We start from the raw sequence: 20,114 nt of genomic DNA, 5'->3' as shown, positions 1-20,114 counted from the left end.
GTCACCGCTGGGGCAGTGTGTGTGTTACTGGACAGCTGGGAGCAGTCATACTGTGTTAATATCACCTTAGAGACACACTAGAGTCATCTTGGACCAGGCAAAGAGAACTAGAGGGGCAGAGAGTTTCTTTCTTTCTTTTTTCTCACCTTGTGTGTTTTATACAGTTACTCGGTTTTTCAGACAGCTGCCACTTATTGCCAGTATGTTTCCTAAAAGTCACACACCCACAGCATTTCCAGATACAGTTTTGCTAGTCATCATTTAAGTTTGTTCATTCAAGTGTGAAATTGAAATAACAATATGAGAGAAAATGAGGAAGGAGGGAGAGAAGGGGATGGGATAAGTGAGTGAGTGATAAAGAGCGAGAGGGAGAGAGAAAAAGAGTAAAGGAAATTTGCCTTAAAAACAAGGCTATGTCTCCAATATTATGCCATCTGGTACGTGACGTGCATTTGCACACACATGGACAGAAACCCTGCCACAGTGAGGGATGCATGGGGTCACAGACCCCAGGTATACTAAGCAGTGTTGTTGCAAGAAAAGTCAATTCAGCTCATGCAGAGACTGAAAATGATTGGTATTCCCTGTAGCCACCACTCCTAGAGAATACACACAAACACACAACAGAGGGGAGTACACCAACACACTCTTATAAAGTCAAAAGAAAATAACAAAAAAAAAAGCATCTAACTTCCCTCTTTCCCCCTCCCATCCTCGATTCCATATGGTAGGCTCCCTCTCACTTGTTCTGTGTAAAAGGCACTCCATTTGTCAGGCTTTGTTGGCTCATTTTTCACTCTGTTTGACAACAAATATGTTACACCCTCATCCTATGTAGCTCCCAACTGTAGCTCCCAATCTTCACCTCATCTTTCTCTTCTCCTGTTATTTTCCTGTCTCTCCACTCTGCTCTCTTCACCACCTTCGTGCTTCTTAACCACTTTTATTTTGTCAGGACAAGCATTTATAGGCACAGATGCTAGTATTGTTGGAGACAGAAATAATGACTTACTAATTATTTTTTTTAATTAAAAGAGGCTTTTTATATATATATATATATATATATATTAGGGGTGGAACGGTACATGTATTCGTATTGAACCGGAACGGTACGGGTGTCTCGGTTCGGTACATGAATTTACACGGAGAATACACAGTATAAAAATAAATAAAACTTGCACGCAAATTAATTAATGTAATGCGGAACTACTGTTAGATACGCGGGTTCTAGGGACACCTAATCTGTAGCCCCGCCTTAGCTCTGAAGCTAGCCGAGCTCCGCCTACATGCAGTTTTTTGTCAGTTTGACGGTGTAGTGAGAGAGTGAGTCAGAGATAGCAGCACTAAAGGACGAGTATGGCGAGTGGTGGCGACCCACAAGAGTTAGAGGACCCGCCGGCCTCTTTAAGATAAACTTCAAGACTGCATGGATGAAGCCTGGAGCCTCCCATATCATGCCTTCTCGTCTCATGCCATCCTGCCTGGTGCCGTCCCGGCCTCGAAAACTTCGGTCTTCGGGTCAGTTACAGTAGTACTGGTGAGAGAGTGGTGGATAAGACGAGGACTGTGTGTCGGCATTGTTCAGCAGTTGTTGGGTATGTGAGTGGAAATACATCTAACATGCTAACGCATATCCAAAGCCATCACCCAGCTGTACCAATCACTGGAACGAGACCATAAAAAACTGTCCAACTTCTCCTTCCTACAGTGCTTAACCAGCCTTTAAATACAAATACAAATAGGGCTTCAAGTATTTGCTGCATGTACTCGAACCTCGTTACAACATGCCATCCCGTCCACATATTTGTTGTTGTTATTATTGTTTATATATGTAATTTGCACTTTCATAAATAAGAGATGCTGTATTTCCAGTTTTATAGCTGATTGTCTTATTTTGTTTACAAGTTCCAGATGGAGTCTGGAGATGATGTGGGGTACTCTTTGTTTACTGTTTACATCTTACTTTACACACTAAAGGCTGTTGCAGCTAGCTCAGGGGATAGACTGTATGACACTAGGTGGTACAGCCTGAGACATGCACAATAAAAAAAAAAAAATTGCCTTCTGCATTTTTGTTATGCTTTTCCTTCCATTGTATCGAACTGAACCGTGATGTCTGAACCGAGGTATGAACCGAACTGTTTATATATATATATATATATATATATATATATATCCTGTATTTTATTCTTTTCAGTCTCAGCTCCCTTCCTGTATTTATAATGACTCCCTTTTCCATTTTCTACTTCTTCCAATCTTTACTTCTACTTTCATGGTCTCCTTCTCTCCTCATCAGTTAATTCTCTTCCCTTCTAATTCCCCTTTCCCCTCCTACTGCTTTCTGTTTTTCTCTGTTCCCTCTCTTTTTCACATCTCTGTCTGTTCTCATACCATCGTATAGTCTTCATAAAAATGAAGTGCAGTCAGCTATCAGCTAGTTTGAAACAGCCCTACCTGCCTGCTGCTTCTGTCCTCTCTTGTTCTTGGCTTTGTATGTGCTTAGCAGAGCGACGAGGGCAGCATTAAAGCCTTTGACATAGTGAAGTGTTGAAACAGCATTTTAGACAAAGACATACATGTATTCCCTAACTGTGGGGAACAGTAGCCACTAGTATCTGATTCAGATGCAAAGGTGAACAAGTCATAAAAGATTTATCACTGAGCATGCAGAAAACAAATTATACCAGTTAGCAGGAGAACGGCTGAAGAGCTGGCAGATTTCCCACTGATTACCCTGTTGAAATTGGGAGACTACTAGTCTACCCAGTAAGTTTAGGTTTAATAGTTTGGGATTTTAGCAAACTGCAAAGGCAGCTTCTAAAACAAGTTAAAAGAGTCAAGTATAAGGGTCCAAAGTCTGATACAAATTTGTCACATTACTTCAGACAATTCTGCTATAATCTATGTAAAAAAAACACTGCATGCTGTATTCTTAATGGTTAACAAAGATGATTTGTTATCTTAGTGACTAGCTGCAAACATACCTTTGTCTACCTTGGAAGTATTTTCTAGGAATGCCATGACTGATGGCATTGTCAAAATAACAGACGTTACCAACTTCACTAATAATCATCAGCTGCCTACATATTATAAAACCGCACCGCATTTGATCTCGCTTCGTTTTCTCTTTGGACTTTCAATTTCTCTTTGGACTTTCAATTTGAATTATGAATAAATATTTCCTCCATATAAACGGAACATTATGAGCTTAATAAAGATAGATGTTACGGCAGGGCTGTTGTATTGGATTGCATTAGATTGTACAGGCATACTTAAAAAAGGGACCACTGAGTGTATGCAAACCTATTATGTGAAATTACAGTATGCAAACCTATTGAATGCTTGCTCTGTTATGTTATTACTTCCTGTTAAGCCCCCTACAGGCATAGCCTCCTAGGCCTCATAGCCTAACCTTAATCATTCCTCTTTAACAGCAACAGCCTCATTGATAACCTCAGTGACATACATGCTTTAACCCAACCACGTTTTCTTCAGCTTCTAGGCCAGATAGCTTTTTTGTAGCCACTCAACCGAAATAGCTCTACAGAGATAGCTTCATTAGATCTTGTGTAAATGGCCATCATCTCTCTTATTTCCTCTCTACCTTCACACCTTTTCCACCTTCATCCTCCCCCTCTGTACTCGCTTTAAATCCCTGTTTTTCTCTCGCCTTCCTCTGACAGTGAATTGCTTGAACTGGGCAGATGGTATTGAAAAGATACCTGCCTTATCTTTCCTGTTCTACTTCCCTCCTCTTTTCGTGTTACTTCCTCTCACTTCCCTCTCTAATCTCCCACTCTCCTCTATCTCCCTCTCTCCCCAGACAGTGTAATTCCTTTAAAATGATGAGCGAGCGAAGCCAGGTAGACTATATTGAAAGGATTCGTCAACTGACGAATGGCACGACCAAGCAGATGAAATTGTTGTGAGCGTCTCACTGTGCAGCCAAGAAAATACTGCTAGTTCACTTTTGCACACACACACACACACACACACACACACACACACACACAAAAACACAAACCCACACGTCATGTACACAAAAAAAGAAAACTATTCAAAAGTCACACACACAGCTGAACAGCTTTTGAGCTGCATGAGAAGGGAGGAGAGGTTGAAAGAGAATTAAGAAAGTCAAGAAAAGAAAGTAAAGGGAAGGAGCTTTCTTGTGTGAGTCTTTCATGGTAAAAGTTTTATAAGTTATAATATTAACAAACTGCCTCAGCCTGAAAGGAAGGGAATCTCAAGAAAGCAAACGCTAACTTTTTTCTTTCTTGGTTTTTAATGACCAACCAATTCCTTATTTCCCCACTATTGGCTGATGACATTTCCATATTTCCAGCTGATTTCACATGATTGGTTGATGGCTGTTGGCAGCAGCCCTCTCTACATTAATGCTAACCTTTCATATTTTAAAGGAACACAGCTGTCACTGTTATTGGCTCTCTGCAAATAGTTGACTTTTGACTTGCAGAGGGTGTGTGTGTGGCTTTATTTTTTGCTTTACCTGCACACCTCTGTCTGTCTGTGTGTGTGTGTGTGTGTGGCTTTATTTTTTGCTTTACCTGCACACCTCTGTCTGTGTGTATGCATTAGATTGAGCGAGGGAATGCTGTGTGTTTTTCCTCTGTGTTTTGAGCCAGTATTGAGATAATTGAACAGTGTAGTGAAGCAGTGAAATAAATGATCCTGTAGGCTGGATATTCTTTCAGACCAGTAGCCATTGACCATCCCTCCCTGTCTCCACACACATACAGTAGATGTTCACACCCACAGACACACACACACACGAAATGATTGGAACCATTGTTTTTAGCCGAAAACTGTAATTAAGAACCATATATTAAACATGTCCTGGAGGCGAAAGAGAAAGGAGGAGAAAAGGAAAGCAGATTGGTTTACAGACAAAAGAAGGTAGAAAAATGGTTACAAAAATAGAAATATTAATTCAAAGTTGAAAATTACTTAACTGAATGTGTTTTATAGCTGTTGTAGTTTCTGTTGCCCCCATGAGGAATTCTAAGTAATGACAACAAAACCGTCGCCGCATCCACATGACACACGCCTTCTGTGATTGCGCACTACCCCCACCCCTCCGCCACACAGTTGCTAGTAGCTTTTATCCTGTCAAATCAAGGAGGACACAGAGGATTAAAAATCATGATGGACTCTTTTAGAAAGGTAATTATCTTGTAATTTGTTTGTGTCCTCTTCCTCTCCAAAGCTGAACGCTGCTGTTGTCCTTTCTCAGCGGTGACGTAAAACACCTCACTCGAGCTGCTGCACGCGAATGTTGCTGTACTACACCACTTTGTAAACATAGCCATACTAAGGCATACAGAGAGAGTTTTGTGGAGTTGATAGGCTTAATTAGCTTTGTATCAACTCAATCGACAATGGCTTGAATGTAACTAACCTTCGTTAATATACAATAGTTAAGCAGTGTAGCTTTAAGGCCTGGTCACACCAGCAAACTCATCCACGTGAAATATTTAGTTCTAGAAGTTTGGTGATGTAGTGCCTCCTCGCAGGGCTAGCTGGCAAGTTAATAGCTAACACGCTAGCCAGCCAGGCTAGCCCTAGTCAGTCACAATAGTTTTCCAAGCTTCTGTTTACTTTCTCTTTACTGGGCCTTATAATCCCCCTGGCATTTTGTTTTTAGGATTGCACAATATACATTTAAATAAATAGTTACTGAAGAGAGAGAAAAGCTATCTAGGCTATCTGACTGTCATTTAGCAAGCTAATGGGACAACAATTTCACAAACTTTATTTCAAAGGAATTTTTACCATTGACTCTGCAAACCATTCCTCTTTTGTGGAGCAGTTTTTAATCCAACAGAGCAGGTTGCAAAGCAGGGCTTGATAGTAAGTTTTTTCCCACAATGAATAATTTAGGAGATCAGAAAGAACTTTAGGGGCACAATGAAAATTTATCAAATAATGATGAATGATTGTTTTTCTTTAATAAAAGGAATACGAGGAGACATTTACAAGCAAAGTGATTTCATTTTTTTTAATTATGTCTGCTTCAAATTGTATTTATTTAATAATTATGTAATTATTCATACTTTAAACTGCATTAACTGTATACTGTATGGTTCAAGGCACAACAAAATGCAGTTGTAGTCCCTTTATGCTACACAAGAAAAACAAAACAAAAGCAGTAGTGCTTTTCTGTAGTGCATGTTTTGAATCTGCATAAGGAGGAATGTAAAAGGCAGGAACAAAACCACTCGTGAATTATCTAGGCAGATAATATGGCTGGCATCTTAATATTAAAACATTCTACATCAGGGAAACATTGTCCATCAACTTTGACTAAGTTTGAGCATTGTTGATTTAAACATTTTTCCATTAAACATATACAGGATAAGGGCTATATGTCACACGTATTTGGGGTGGGAAAAATTTGCTTCTTTTTTTACATCTGTTTATTATCATGTATTAGTCCATTATTAGTTTTCTTTCTATTCAATCCAGTCAGCTTCAGAGTGACTTACATAAGGTAACTGCTACTACTATTGCTGTACAGTAATACTTGTAGCTAATTTGTACAATAATACAATTGTGTTATGAATACAAAGCCTTATGAAATTTTGAAATACAGTTTCAATTGGTCAATAAATTGTCAGTGACATTGAATATACAGTAGTAGTTAACGAACCACCCCTACCGTTTGGCACTCATGCAAAGTTTAAGCATTGTAGTGTGAAATACAGTTATACGGCCTCTGTTACGTGAACGGGGCGCAGCATAGAGACAGAGCGAGACGACATTGCCTCTGTAGCTTGTTCAAGTAACAGGGAGTCTGGGCAATGGTGATAAAGTGGTCGCAACTGTGGTTACACTTTACAAAACCCCATGCAGTCAACGCTTGCTGCAGTTGCTGGCTCGCTGCAATATAATGGCGAGCCAAATCCAGCCGCAGTGTGGTTACACTTCCTCTGGAACACGCTCCTGTGTGCTCCTGTAATATACCAAAAGACAACAAATTAAAACTGATTAAAAGTGTGAAAATACCCTAACTTTAAGTTATTTGCACATGTGCTCGTAAATAGATTTTACAGTTTGCACACATATATCTTAAGTTGCAAATGCTAGTGAAACGCTCGTTGCAGAAACACAAGTCCTTTAATTCTTCATAGACATTCATTTTTTTTTTTTTTTTTTTTTTTAAAGATCATTTTTTTGGGGCATTTCAACCTTTATTTTGATAGGACAGCTGAAGACATGAAAGGAGAGAGAGGGGGGAATGACATGCAGCAAAGGACCACAGGTCAGAGTTGAACCCGCGGCCGCTGCATCGAGGAGTAAACCTCTATATACATTCTAAAGGTGAGAGATTTTTGTAAGTGTCTTAATGTAGCTATCAAATTGTAGGTCTGAGTCCATGAATGCACCAATTTTTCTGGCCTGGTTTGTGGTTTTTAACATTAGAGATTTAAGCTGAGTACTGCATCTTTCTACTTTGGATCCAAAGACAATTAGTGTTGTTTTATCTAGTCTTTTTGAAAGAATTTGTGGCACATCCAATCATTGATTTGTTCAACGCACCTACTCAGTGCTTGTAATTGGACCATAGTCACCTGGTGATATCTGTCTGTTGTCTGCATAATTACGGTAAAATGTACTTTGCCCCTTAGTCCAGTTCAGACCAAAGCCTCACCACGAGACGAAACCGTTTTAGAACGTCGCAGGGAAAAGTTGCAGCGGTCTGAACTGGGCCGATTCAGCTCGACTCAAACCTGCTGATGGTGTCGCTGCGACTCAGCTGGTCAAGTCGCAAAGGCTGGTTTTAGAACACAAGGGATGTCGCCTGTTTCAACAGCCAATAGAGAAGTCAGCTAGTAAAGTCAGCTACAAACTATAGAAATAAAATGGTCCATAATCCATTTTTTTTCTATGTTACAAACTGTTAACTGGTCGAATTGATAGACAGAGTACACAACCACACCTGGGAAATGCCCAGTACAACTTAAACTGTTTTCCCCTGGGAGGGTTCCTTGGAGCTGGTGGGTGTTAACTGCCTTGCTTAAGGGAAATTCAGCAGTGGTAACAAGAGACTGGCAAGTTTATTTTTTCCCTGCTCAGATTTATTTTGACAGCATGTGGAATGATCCAACATTTGTATTAGTCACAAGCCTTCGTTGTGTGGAAAAAAAAAAAACACAAATGAAAGTTAGTCTATTGAGAAAATGAGAAGTCACCTCATTTTACTGATTGACAGGTTTAAAAAAAAAAAAAAAAAAAAAAAAGGTTTTAAAAGGCTTTAATTGACTCTTGGGTAATTAAACTGAACTCTCCATGGAGTGTGTAAACATTGAACTGCATAAACAGTGAGTAGATAATGAGGTTTTAAAGCATCACCTGAATCCCTAAAATAGACTACCATATTGTTCAAATAAAGGGTTTAGTAAAACCTGCCCATAGTCCATCTGATGTACTGCATAAATCACCCCCCATATGCTCTCTCAGATCTAGTTAGACATTAAATCATTGCTGTGTTGCCCTATATCTTCTTTTAACTTAAGAAATATTAAAATTCTAATATCTAATACAAGCCATCAAAAATAGCCCGGGTGGCTCAGTTGGTGGAGCGGGCGCCCATGTATGAAGGTTTGCTCTTTGGCTCCTCGGCCGCAGGTTTGGCTCCGACCTGCGGCCCTTTACTGCATGTCGTTCCCCCTCTCTCTCCCCTTTCATGTCTTCAGCTGTCTTGTCAAAATAAAGGCCTAAAATGCCCAAAAAATTATCTAAAAAAATAATAAATTGCTTTTTTGGCCACTCTATTATATACAACTTAATTTTTTTTCAACATTTTCAGTTGACTCGTGATTTACTCTATCGGGCATCAGTACCAGTGTTGTGTTTTTGGTTTACAGGTCTGATTCAGTATAGCTGTATCATCTTGCAAACAGTTATTCTTTCCCTTGGTTTTCTCTTTCACAAGCTTGCTCTCATTTTATGTTGTAGGTATTTAGCCGGGTCTCTTACCCAGAGTACCTTGCACTAGAGTACCAGAGTACCAAACTATTAACAGCCAGCACTACAATGGTTTGGTTTTAGAGAGAGAATGGTCAAGTCAAGGGGACAAGGTATGCTCATTGCTCATATACTTTGTGTTATCAGTGTTAACATAATCTGCCATTGATGCCAACTATTCCATTTTTATTGGTCATTCCTGTCATGTTTTCTGTGACATGGAGCACACTAGATTGTTACGCATTGAGGAAATCATTGACAGCTACTTCTCGTCAAAGCCCGTTCTCAACCTCATTTTAATTCAATAATAAACGTGAGATGTGTATATGTAAATGCATATTATACGCCTGCATGGATGGAGACACCTAATTTGCTTCAAAGTCTGACAAATGGGCTGCTTTATGCAGTTGTTATATAAACAAGTGTTTTTAATGTCAATGTATTCAAATTAGTGCATGAACACAGACACAGTGCAGTTGGGGGGGGGGGGGGGTAAAGGTCTAGAACTAGTTTAGACTTCTAAAGTTGATATTGAGATTATTGATTGAGCTAATCTTGACCATTAAATCCCCAACTATAGAAAACTTTTTTTTTTTTTTAACTTACGGTCGGTCAGATGTTTTCACATATACATAATTCTATGTTATTTAAAGACAAACAGACCTAATGTTTCGAGCTTATTCGCAGACATGGGTCTCTAAAAAAAATTAATCCATTAGATTAATTGGAGCAGGAGCAGATTAAAGTTATACCAGACTCCTCCACAGCATGGACCTGCTGAATGTATGAAGGTGAGCCATAGTGAGGCTATTTAACGGGGGGGGGGGGGGGGGCTGTTGTAGCTGAACAGGAATCCTGCAGGCGGGTCTTCCAGTTCTGGCCTTTCATTTGTGACTGACTCACACGCCAATCAGCTTGTTGCGCTAACCTCAGCACATGTTGCGAAAGGCGTACAGCTAAAAGTTTCTGGGTAGATCTCGCGCTTGTGAACTTTGGTTCCGCATGTCATGCACAAATCTACATACCGTGTATTCTGCGTGCATATTTGATCAGGGTAACAAATAAAATATCAGCATTCTTAACCTTAAACAATACTTTGGTTAATAGCCCTTCAGCAAATTCCTGTTAGAATGGTTTCATCTTTCCATACTGGGTACATAATAGGTCGAGCTCCAATGTTTGTCAGACCTTTTTTGCCTTCTGTTGCCACTGCAAGCAGTACTCTATGATACAGCGCTGTAACTTCCGGGACTGAAAGGTGAATCCAATGTAGAAGTGCCTTAAACCTACCTTCTATCTAATTTCCAATTCTCCAAAAAGAAGTCTAGGTTTCTAAGTTTCTAAAGAAGTCTATAGGGAAATTACCCTACTTCTACTTTGATTTATTACCTCAATAACTACAGAGTGAGACCTCTTTTCTTCTTTCTTCTTCTTCTTCGTGTTGTAGCAGTGCTTTGCTATTGAGAACGAGGTAGCATGCTAGTGTTAGCATGCTAATGCTACGAGCTAATGGTTGCGGTTAGCCTGCTCGTTTCGGCTTGTGACGTCACAAGCCGTGCCGATTTTGAACAGCTCACCCAGAGACTGAAGGCAGGACACATTCAGAAACCGCAAACAGCATGGATGGATTTTTTTCAAAGTTTGTATGTGTGGGGAAGCACCAGAGACACAAAAGAACACCCCAAATCCCAGAAAAAGTGATTTTTTCATAATATGGGCACTTTAAGAGACGATTTTCAACCAGCTCTATGTACATGACGAACGGCACCAGTACCCGGAGGTCTGCGTTTACCCCCAGTAAAACTGTTGGATGACTAGCATCAGAAGGGTTGAAAATCTGGGACTTTTCCTGTTTAGTGTTACACAAACCATACACAACACTGACTTAGATGCGTCATCCTCCCCTGCTCTGCACTTTTGTCCAAATATGGTCACTTCTTACTCCAAAATACCAAGATCGCGACAGCCAAAATGCATACTCCTGGCTTCAAAATGGCAATCCACCAATGCCATGTCCATTATTTTTAAAGTCTATTATTATGACACTCAGTGAGTCATGCAAGAAAGTCGGATTAATTACATCTACTGTAAAAAGTGGTCCGCAGCTATAAAGTATAAACCGGGTATTAGCTGTGACCTTATCATTGCGTTACTTAACTGTGCATTATTTTGGATTTACTCTGTAACACTTTTAGCAAAGAATCAGAATACTTTATTGATCCCCTTAGATAAATTGTTAGTTGTAAATTGCAGTTGCTCACAGTCAGATTTAATGTAAAAAAAAAAAATAAGAGTAAGAAACAAACAGTCAATAAGTGAATAAAGTAACATAGCTAAAGTGCAAGAAATAAAGATGTAAGTTAAAGTTAAGTAAGATAAGGTTAAAAAGATCATGTTGCTAAAACAATGGATTGTACAAATGCTATTGGAGTACAGTGTGAATATAGATAGAGTACAGTGTGCATAAGTAGCGCATTGAACAAGTGGCTGGAGCATGTCAGACTACAATAATGTCAGATATTGCACATATAACTAATAAATTATTGCACCGAGTAGTTATTGCACATAATTGTCCAAGAATATTTACATTATAGAAATCTATAGGAATTGCGTGTTGTCAGTTCAGTTTTGACACTTCAAATGTGTAACACTCAGAGGGACTTAATGCTACCCCAAACAGCAGATACAACTATTCTTAAAGATGTACTTTTAAGACATGTTTTCCTGTAGTCTTTCAAAGAAATGTTGTGAAGTACTGAAAATATTTAAGTGGCTGTAATCAGGTACTTGCCCTTGCCAGGTGGTCAGCCGTTGTGGCACAGGTTGGATGCAAGACACGTGTTAATGAAAGTTGGTGTGATTCAAGCATTTACAGGAAACTAAAAAGGCTGTTTTGTTGATCTACATCAGTGAAGATTCTCTTTTGAATTTCCAGATAAACCTTATGTTGAAGGGTTAAAGTTATCTTGCCTCCTGTTTTCAACAAGCATGTAGTGGTATTTTGTTGGCAGAAGCATTGGAAGCTGTCTCCATCTATACGTTGCCTTAATAGATTCAGGCCATTGTAATTTAAATACATGTAAAACAGGTCATTTTCTGCATAATAGCTGGCTATATTGAGTACCAAACCACATTTCAAAGACTGCATGGGCTTATTCACAAGTGTCTTAGTTGGTCTGTGTAGGTAACCTGTTGAATTAAGTAAGAGAGAGAGAGTTTGACTGTTGTGTTAGCTTCCATTAATCTCTGTTCGCTCAACGAGCTATGGCTGCTTTTACTTCCAGACCACCATGATGTCTTACATCTTTCTAATGAACACACACACACACACACACACACACACACACACACACACACACACACACACACACACACACACACACACACACACACACACACACACACACACACATTTTCTTTCACTATTTCATTCACAAACACACCTTTACTTACTGGTTTTCAGTATACACATGCATAGCTACGTACAACAAAATGCACACTCTAAACTCTGCACACTAATGAATGGAACTCTTGCATTCTAATCCATCATATTAATTGGAAATGCCTGGCCATGGATTGAGGAATTTTTCATCTTCCAAGCACTGCTCTTGCTCATAGCCTCTATCTGCAGTTTATGTTTATGTTGAGGAGCTAACATGCAGAGAGTGGTGCCTTGAAAAATAGTATGAAGTAATGTTTGTTAAATTTTATTAATGAAAGAATAAAAAACATGTTGCATACAGGCTAGTTAGTTAGCCTTTTGTAATTTGACACAGCTGTGTAATTTTCCCAAAGTGTCTCTCTTTCAATGCCCTGTACAGTTATTGAACAATTTACAAATATGCACTTGCTCATTGAATCTGGGATAAAATAAGTGTATTTGTGTGCATTTGGTGTGCTGCCATAATTCAGTAGATTATTACAATATAAACAAAGACAGTTAGCAGTAAGTTGCACATTGCTAAATCTAGTGCAATTCAATATTGTTATGAACCTTATCATATTCTGTTTAAGTTTATAGAGGATAGTTGATTGAATTGTCACGTTTTTTCAATGTAGCACTTGTGTCCTTATGAATGGCTTTCGTATCGTTTGTTATGCTGTCCACCCTTAAAGGATTTTTTGCAGAGCCGTCGATTTGAGTGCATTGGATGTGGCTTGGTGTGCCTCATAAGCTGGTAACGTAGTGAATGTATAGGCTTTGATAAAGGAAGGAAAGGTTCTCATTTTAAATGATTGCTAGACCAGAGTGTAAAGGAGGACCAGAAAAACACCTGCCAAGTTCCATTTTCAAATGTTTCAACAGACAGGGCAATCTTAATGCACAACTGCACCTCATACAAGGTACCATAGTGCTTCACAACAATGCTACTTTATCAGCACCCAAGTCACTCCCCTAAATGTCATGTGCATGCTTGTCCAAAAGCCAAATGCCATTAAGAATGTTTTGCGAGCAAGCTAAAACATAAGATGTTTTTTTTGCTTTTGTTTTTCCACATTCATTTACTGGCCATTGTTGCACCCACAAGTGTCCCAACCCGTGTGCTAGCAGCTTTTACATTTAAATTACCTGGAATTTAACTAATTTAATAAATTTAATATAACATAATATAAATTACTTATGACATGACTGAGTTGCACTTGCAGTTTCTCATGGATTGATTAGAAATGCCAAAAGCAGTCTCTCACCAACGTCCAAATAAAAGAAACTTTTTTTTCCATGGTGGTAATAAAAGAGCCTTGGTTTGTCAGTCAAAAAGGAAAGCATCTTGTTACCAATTCAAAAAAACCACTTAATGCAGAACAACAGGTTTGTGTTGAAGACAAAAAGATCTGTTTCCGCCTTCAGCCTTTGTCGTCTTTATTTCTGCTTTCAAGTGCAAAAATTCTTCATTTATCTCCACTGAAGCAATAAAAAAGCTGGACACCCTTTACTCCTTCTACTTTGTCATCTTCTATTGATCCTTCCATCCTTATTCCTGTCTGATAGGGAAAGAAATCAACACTGGTTCAGTCAAGTGGAAAAACAGACCCTAAATGTGCCATAAACCCAGATGCTAATAATCTGCTGGGATTCAACAATGTGAAACACACTGAAAGACTTCCTTTCTCTCACTCTCCTATTTATCTCATTTCCACAAGACTTCCATTTTGTCTTCCTTTGTCTGTCTCTCTGCTTTTCTCCCATCACACGCAGAGAGATGCCAGTCAAATTGGAGCTCTAACATCTTATCAGAGAAGCTTGCTTGTGCAGAGTTTGAGCCTTAAGCATTGGGCTTTGTGATAGACATTGAGTGTACTGACTGTAAAAGACTGTGATCTATACAGAGAACATTGACACATTGAAGTAAAGTGCTTATGCATGTTAATACTTAAAGAATCCTTAGCAGTCTAATGGCGCACACAAATTCATGGTTTGATACATACTAGTGCAATAAATAAATGTCACCACCTAACTCGAAAAACTTTCACCACTAAACTCCATAATTATGGCTGTAAATATTGCCTTGACAAAAAAAACCTTGTTAAAACACTGTTTTTTTGTATACTTATAAATCAATGCATCGCTTGTGTCTAGCATTATTGTACTTGCATCAAGGTTGTAAGCATTAAGTTCATCTTTGATCCTCATCCTCAATTGAATCTCAACAGTATGCACTGCCATTGCATCATAAATATCAGTAGTAAGTATCAAAAATATCTAGATGTTTAAGAATTCAAAGGTCACTGTATCAAGGGATGCATTTGTTGTATGTCCTTGATTCAAGTCATACTATTTTTCCTTATTTTACGATGGCACAGGTAGTATAGGTAAAATTATTTGTTTTAGGTCTCAGGAATTTAAGTATTGCTAATCCCTTTGGTTGCCATTCAACAAGAAAAAGATGCAGGCCTTAGACATAGGATCTGGCATTGTAGCTATTAGCCGCAGGGTTGTGCGTAGCCCATTTGTGTTTCCATTTTGTTCCCCATGGTACTAGCAATTAGCCATGCTGCTAGTTTGCTGCGTCCTACGAGTGATTGTCTGTCAGCATCCACATATTAAAAAAAAAACATTTACTTTCAAAAACTAACCAGGATGCGAGGTCTATCAAAACGGTGGGTTTTAAACTGGTGCACAAGGCCCCATTGAATGACTACATGTGAAACATAATGTTACACTCCAGTATGTTGTTTTGTGGCCACCGCAGCATGGAAGTTAAATCTCTTAACTTTTTCACCGCAGGGTTAGGGTTTTTTCGGCACTACCTGTAGGCACCACCTGCGGGCACCATCTGCGGCCCCCACCGCCACAGCCAAAACACACTACTTACATTCAAAGAATTGGTAGGATTGTAGTCTGAACGCAGACTTACCTGAAACCCTGATGAGCTTGACTAACTTGCTGCCATCACTCCACTTGTTCCCTGCAGTGTTTGTCACTCATCTGCTTGGTTGGGCCAGCCCCCTCCAGTCCTCTTCTTGTGTTACCAACGGTGCACTGAGCTCGGTGTTGGTTTCAGTTAATTTAGGTTGACAAATAGACAAAGACAGAAACTATACCAAAATACTTTGGGGATGAGCGTTTTCCATAATTCACATTATGGAGTATCTCTACATGACTCATATGCAACAGGTCCTCCAACCCATACAACCACATAGGTCTTTTTTTCCTACCCTCTAAAATTACCCACAGAAGCATTCCCTAAATTAGCGCTCCAACCGGTGGCAGAATATCATTACGCCCTCATTCCTAAATGTAAGGGTCACAGTTTTAAACATGTGGTTAATGTCGATGAAACGTCACTGTTTGGTTAGGTTTAGGCAACAAAACTACTTGGTTAGGTTTAGATAAAGAACGTGGTTTGGGTTAAAATGTGTTACATAACTTCAGTTCCGTACGCAAGTACATGACGTAGTTACGTGGAGACGAAGACCATCACGCACTTACGTACATAACATACTTACATACTTAACTTGCAAGTTAACTTGTGTATACGTTCAACTACGTCAATAGTGACTTTTGGGTTTACACGGGACATGAACAGCGATTTCCTGGGTGAAAGCCCTGTGTTTGTTTGACCCATCCATCTACTCTAACCTGCTCCCTATGCAGACATTAGCGCTCTTTATACGTCACCTGACTTCCTCCTTTGCTACCATTATAATTACTACACCCACTGGAGGTAGGCTGCTTGTGGGGTTGTTTTGGGAGGGAAGACAGTCTCCTGATAGAACCGGTCTGGACTACTTACCATATTTTGTACTCCTAGATTGATTTGGTTTGCAGTAGACATCCATCCATCCATCTTAACACACTTTACAAACAACACAGACAATAGACAGACAAGATAAAAGTACCCAAGGCTCAAATACATGAGTATGGTAAACTCTCACAGCTGGTCGCTGCATGTGCACATTAATTCAATAAATTAACTACGAGGCCCATGCCCATCACAGTCTTAACAAAAAGACTATGCCCTCATCAGCATGCCACTCTCCTTTATTCTTCCTCCACTCTTCCTTTTCTGGCGTCTGCCTTCACGCTGGCTCATATTAGGCAAAACTCTTAAGAATTGTCAAGCAATCAAAAATGACAAATGACAACCTGACTCCAGGTGAAATGCATGTGAATCTCCAAATGAATAGAAATCTAGATAAATTATCTACGGCATTATCAATTTTCTGGAACAAAACTGAGGTTGTGAGATCTTACTTAAGGCTTTTTTTAACTGCTAATTCTTTCATGCTTTCATGCTACACTGGTTGCAGAAAATGAGCCGACAAAGTTTTTACTCATCTGGCGAGGCAATGTGCTTTCTATGCTGTGAAAAGAGTGTGTGGATGAAGCAATAGCAATTTAGTGGTTGGCTGGCTAGTTAGCTTGCAGTTAAAAATGGCGGTTGCCGGTGCTGCAGTGGCTCATGTGATCAATTAATCATCGACGTACACTTATGTCTGAACCAATCACTGTACAAGGTTTCTCCTGTGCTGCGAGAGTACCTACTCTGAAGTAGGAGCTAAAAATGTCCCTGAAAATGACTACAATTGTAGTTCTGGCAGTACGGACACAATAAAAAGAGGGACTCTTAGAACTATGAAACAGTTCCTCCGGTTTGAAAATGCCTTTTGTCTAGTAGTTTTATTCTCTGAAAGATATGGAAGCAGCATTTTGCTGGAAAGATGCATTAATAGGTTGGGCAGTGAATGTGAGTTAATAAAATATTTTGCATGTCTGTGTGTGAGTGTTCCTGTAGGGTTAGATTGACCTTTCTCTGCCCACTCAGTGAGAATGTGGCACATTACACCTACGCACTACATGGGAAAAATCATCTATGACTCACAAAATTAACATTCCTACATTACATTTGACAAAATCATTTGTGGTTACGTCAAACACACACACACACACACACACACACACAAAATGTGTTTCTAAGTATATCCTGGTATTTTAATAGATGAATCTCTTTCTTTTACACTTCATATTCAGCAGCTAGCAAAAAGATTAAAGCTTAAACTAGGTTTTTATTTCAGAATCAAATCCTGCCTTTCGTTCAAATCTAGAAAGAGGCTGGTCGCTGCCTCTTTTATGTCTGAACTTGACTATGGTGATGTTTTATACATGCATGCTTCGTCTCAAAATGTACATGCACTGGACACTGTATACCATGGAGCGCTGAGGTTCATCACCGGTTTTAAAGCCCTCACTCACCATTGTGAACTCTATAAACATGTTGGATGGCCTTCTCTATCAACACGGAGACTTAGGGCATTTTCACACATGAAAGTCCGAACCAAGGTCCGGACCAATGTTCATATTTTTGTTACACTGTATACATTTGATCTGGTAAGTTTTGGTTTCACACTGCAGTTATGCAAGCGCACTAAAGATCTATACGTGACAAAACTACGTCCTGCCATCATCACATACGTGAGCTGCGTCTCCAGATACTTATAATTGATTGGTTTGTTGATGGGCTTCCTCGTCCTCTCGTATCCTCTCTCTGTGTCAGAGTTTTTTTCAACTGACTGCTGCTCTCCCCTACTGCCGCGGCTCTTTTGGTTTTGTTGAGAAGCAAGACACGGGAACTTTCTTTCTGGAGAATTTATTCAGAGACAAATGGAAACCTACACTGTACATTTACTACCACTTAACAAATAAACTGCTGATGTATTCTCTGCTCTGATAGCCGACAGCAGTCTGCTCTGAACACATTCACCGTCACTCTCTCTCTCATGTAGCCTACACACTAAGCACCAAGCTATTCCTTAAAGGAGCTTCCCCGGTCTTGTAACACAAGGAGAGCCTGCCAGAGCTTCTTGTATTTGGTCCGAAAGTCCGAACCATCCAAAAAATGCTTTCACACTATAAACGAACCGGACCATGTTTGATCAGTTTGGTCCGGGCCGAGACCACCAATTTTTATTGGACCAAAATTTGGTCTTTTGATCCGGACCGTGGTCCGGGGGAGGTTTCACACCTGTAATTTTGGTTCGGATCAAACTAAAAAGTCCGAAAGTCCGGACCAAATAAGGTATGTGTTAAACCGCCCTTAAACACTGGCATATCTTCATATACAAGGCTATTTTAGGTCTACTTCCATCTGACCTATATCAGCGTAAATAGTATTGGGACTTAGAATCCTTCTGACTGTTCCAAAGGTTAGAACTGAACTGGGGAAAAAGGCATTTACGTTTGCTGCTCCCTCTACCTGGAACAAGTTACAGAAATCCATGAAACTTAATGAGCTGGTCTCATTGGTTGCTTTTAAGAGGATGTTGATTGACTTGGAGCCAGCCACATCTTGCTATAGATGTTTTGCCTGATGTGTTTAGGATTGTGGTTGACTTTGAGGGATTTGCTGTTTCAGTTGTTTTTTGTCTTAAGTGTTTTTGTGTTCTTTGTGTTTGTACGTACATGTGGTTGTACTGCTGCCTGTCTTGGCCAGGACACTCTTCAAAAAGATTTTTAATCTCAATGAGTCTTTTCCTCGTTAAATAAAGGTAATAAAAATAAATAATACTATTCTGCTGCTACCATGCTGCATAAAATACATATCCTTGGAGGAAAAGGTACTGGCCATTCTTTTCTAGATCTCCTTCATGATTAAGCAAATATAAGATTAAGCCAGGAACTGGATGCCATTTTGGCTACAACCGAATTCAGGTTTGTTTATATTGGGGACAGGTATTGTACTTGAATAAAGGGATGTTGGACATCATTTTAAGCCAGGTTCATCAGCCATAAGAAGATAGCAAGTCTTTCTTTCTGTAACTATGTACAATGAAGAGTTTTGTCACAAAAGGTTAATTATTAATTAATGATTCTCTCTTTCTCTAGTCACTTTTCTGTCACATATTGCTCACTCTTCAATCCTGTTCTTCGCCATTCATAACTCAACCCTCCATGTCCTTACTCTTCTTCCACGGAGGATGTAACCTAGTGTGACCTTTTGTCAATTGAAATAAACAATGTTAAACTAATATGTCTGTCTGTCTCTCTCTCCCTCTCTTTCCCCACTCCACAGAGTTATATTCATGGCAGCAGTCAGGCTCAGTTTGTGGCTGAGTCTCACATCATCCTTCTTCTGAGTATCCTTTCACCAATGCGTTTGTATGTTTCATGTGTCAACATAAATTCAAACACAGTGCTGCAAAATGCAAATCATCCAGAGGGGTTTAGCTATCTGTAAAATGTCCCAACAGCTCATTTTGGCAAAAAATCCACATTTGCTTGCACGCAACACATACTCTAGGAAGCCACCTTTATATGTCTGAAACAGCATCCAATTTTTCTGTCTGCAACATTTATTTTCCCAACACGAAGGCTTTGTCATCTGTGTGCATTCTCCATAGGGAGGCTATCTGCTGGACAAAACAAACAGACAATACGAAGATGAGAGATTGTCCTCTTTTAACTTCACCTCCTTGCCCAATTTGTTCCAAATTCAACCCCTGATGATAGGCTGTGGCTGTGTGTGTCTTTTGGCAGGATAGATGTTTCTGTTTATGTTTGCTTTCTTTTCTATCTGCTTGTATATCTGTGTTCTTGCACTGGTGCTTTTGAATGTGTGTGGGTAATGATATCGTTCATTCCTAGCTGTTGTGTTTGTCCCCATGGGAAATAGCAGGTCCAAGGTCACACC

General features: G+C 39.5%; 1 protein-coding gene across 1 annotated transcript in view; it reads left to right on the top strand.

The window, feature by feature from the left end:
- The window catches only part of tusc3 (tumor suppressor candidate 3), an 83,212-nt gene that overhangs the window by 45,127 nt on the left and 17,971 nt on the right, over positions 1-20,114 (top strand). Inside the window, exon 7 of the mRNA XM_031289033.2 lies at positions 19,497-19,560. Coding sequence (XP_031144893.1) covers positions 19,497-19,560 — 64 coding nt within the window. The remainder of the gene's footprint in view (positions 1-19,496; positions 19,561-20,114) is intronic.

The sequence above is a fragment of the Sander lucioperca genome, chromosome 4 (genome assembly GCF_008315115.2).
Source record: "Sander lucioperca isolate FBNREF2018 chromosome 4, SLUC_FBN_1.2, whole genome shotgun sequence".
In the NCBI taxonomy this organism is placed as follows: Eukaryota; Metazoa; Chordata; class Actinopteri; order Perciformes; family Percidae; genus Sander; species Sander lucioperca.
This window is presented reverse-complemented; position numbering and strand designations above follow the sequence as displayed.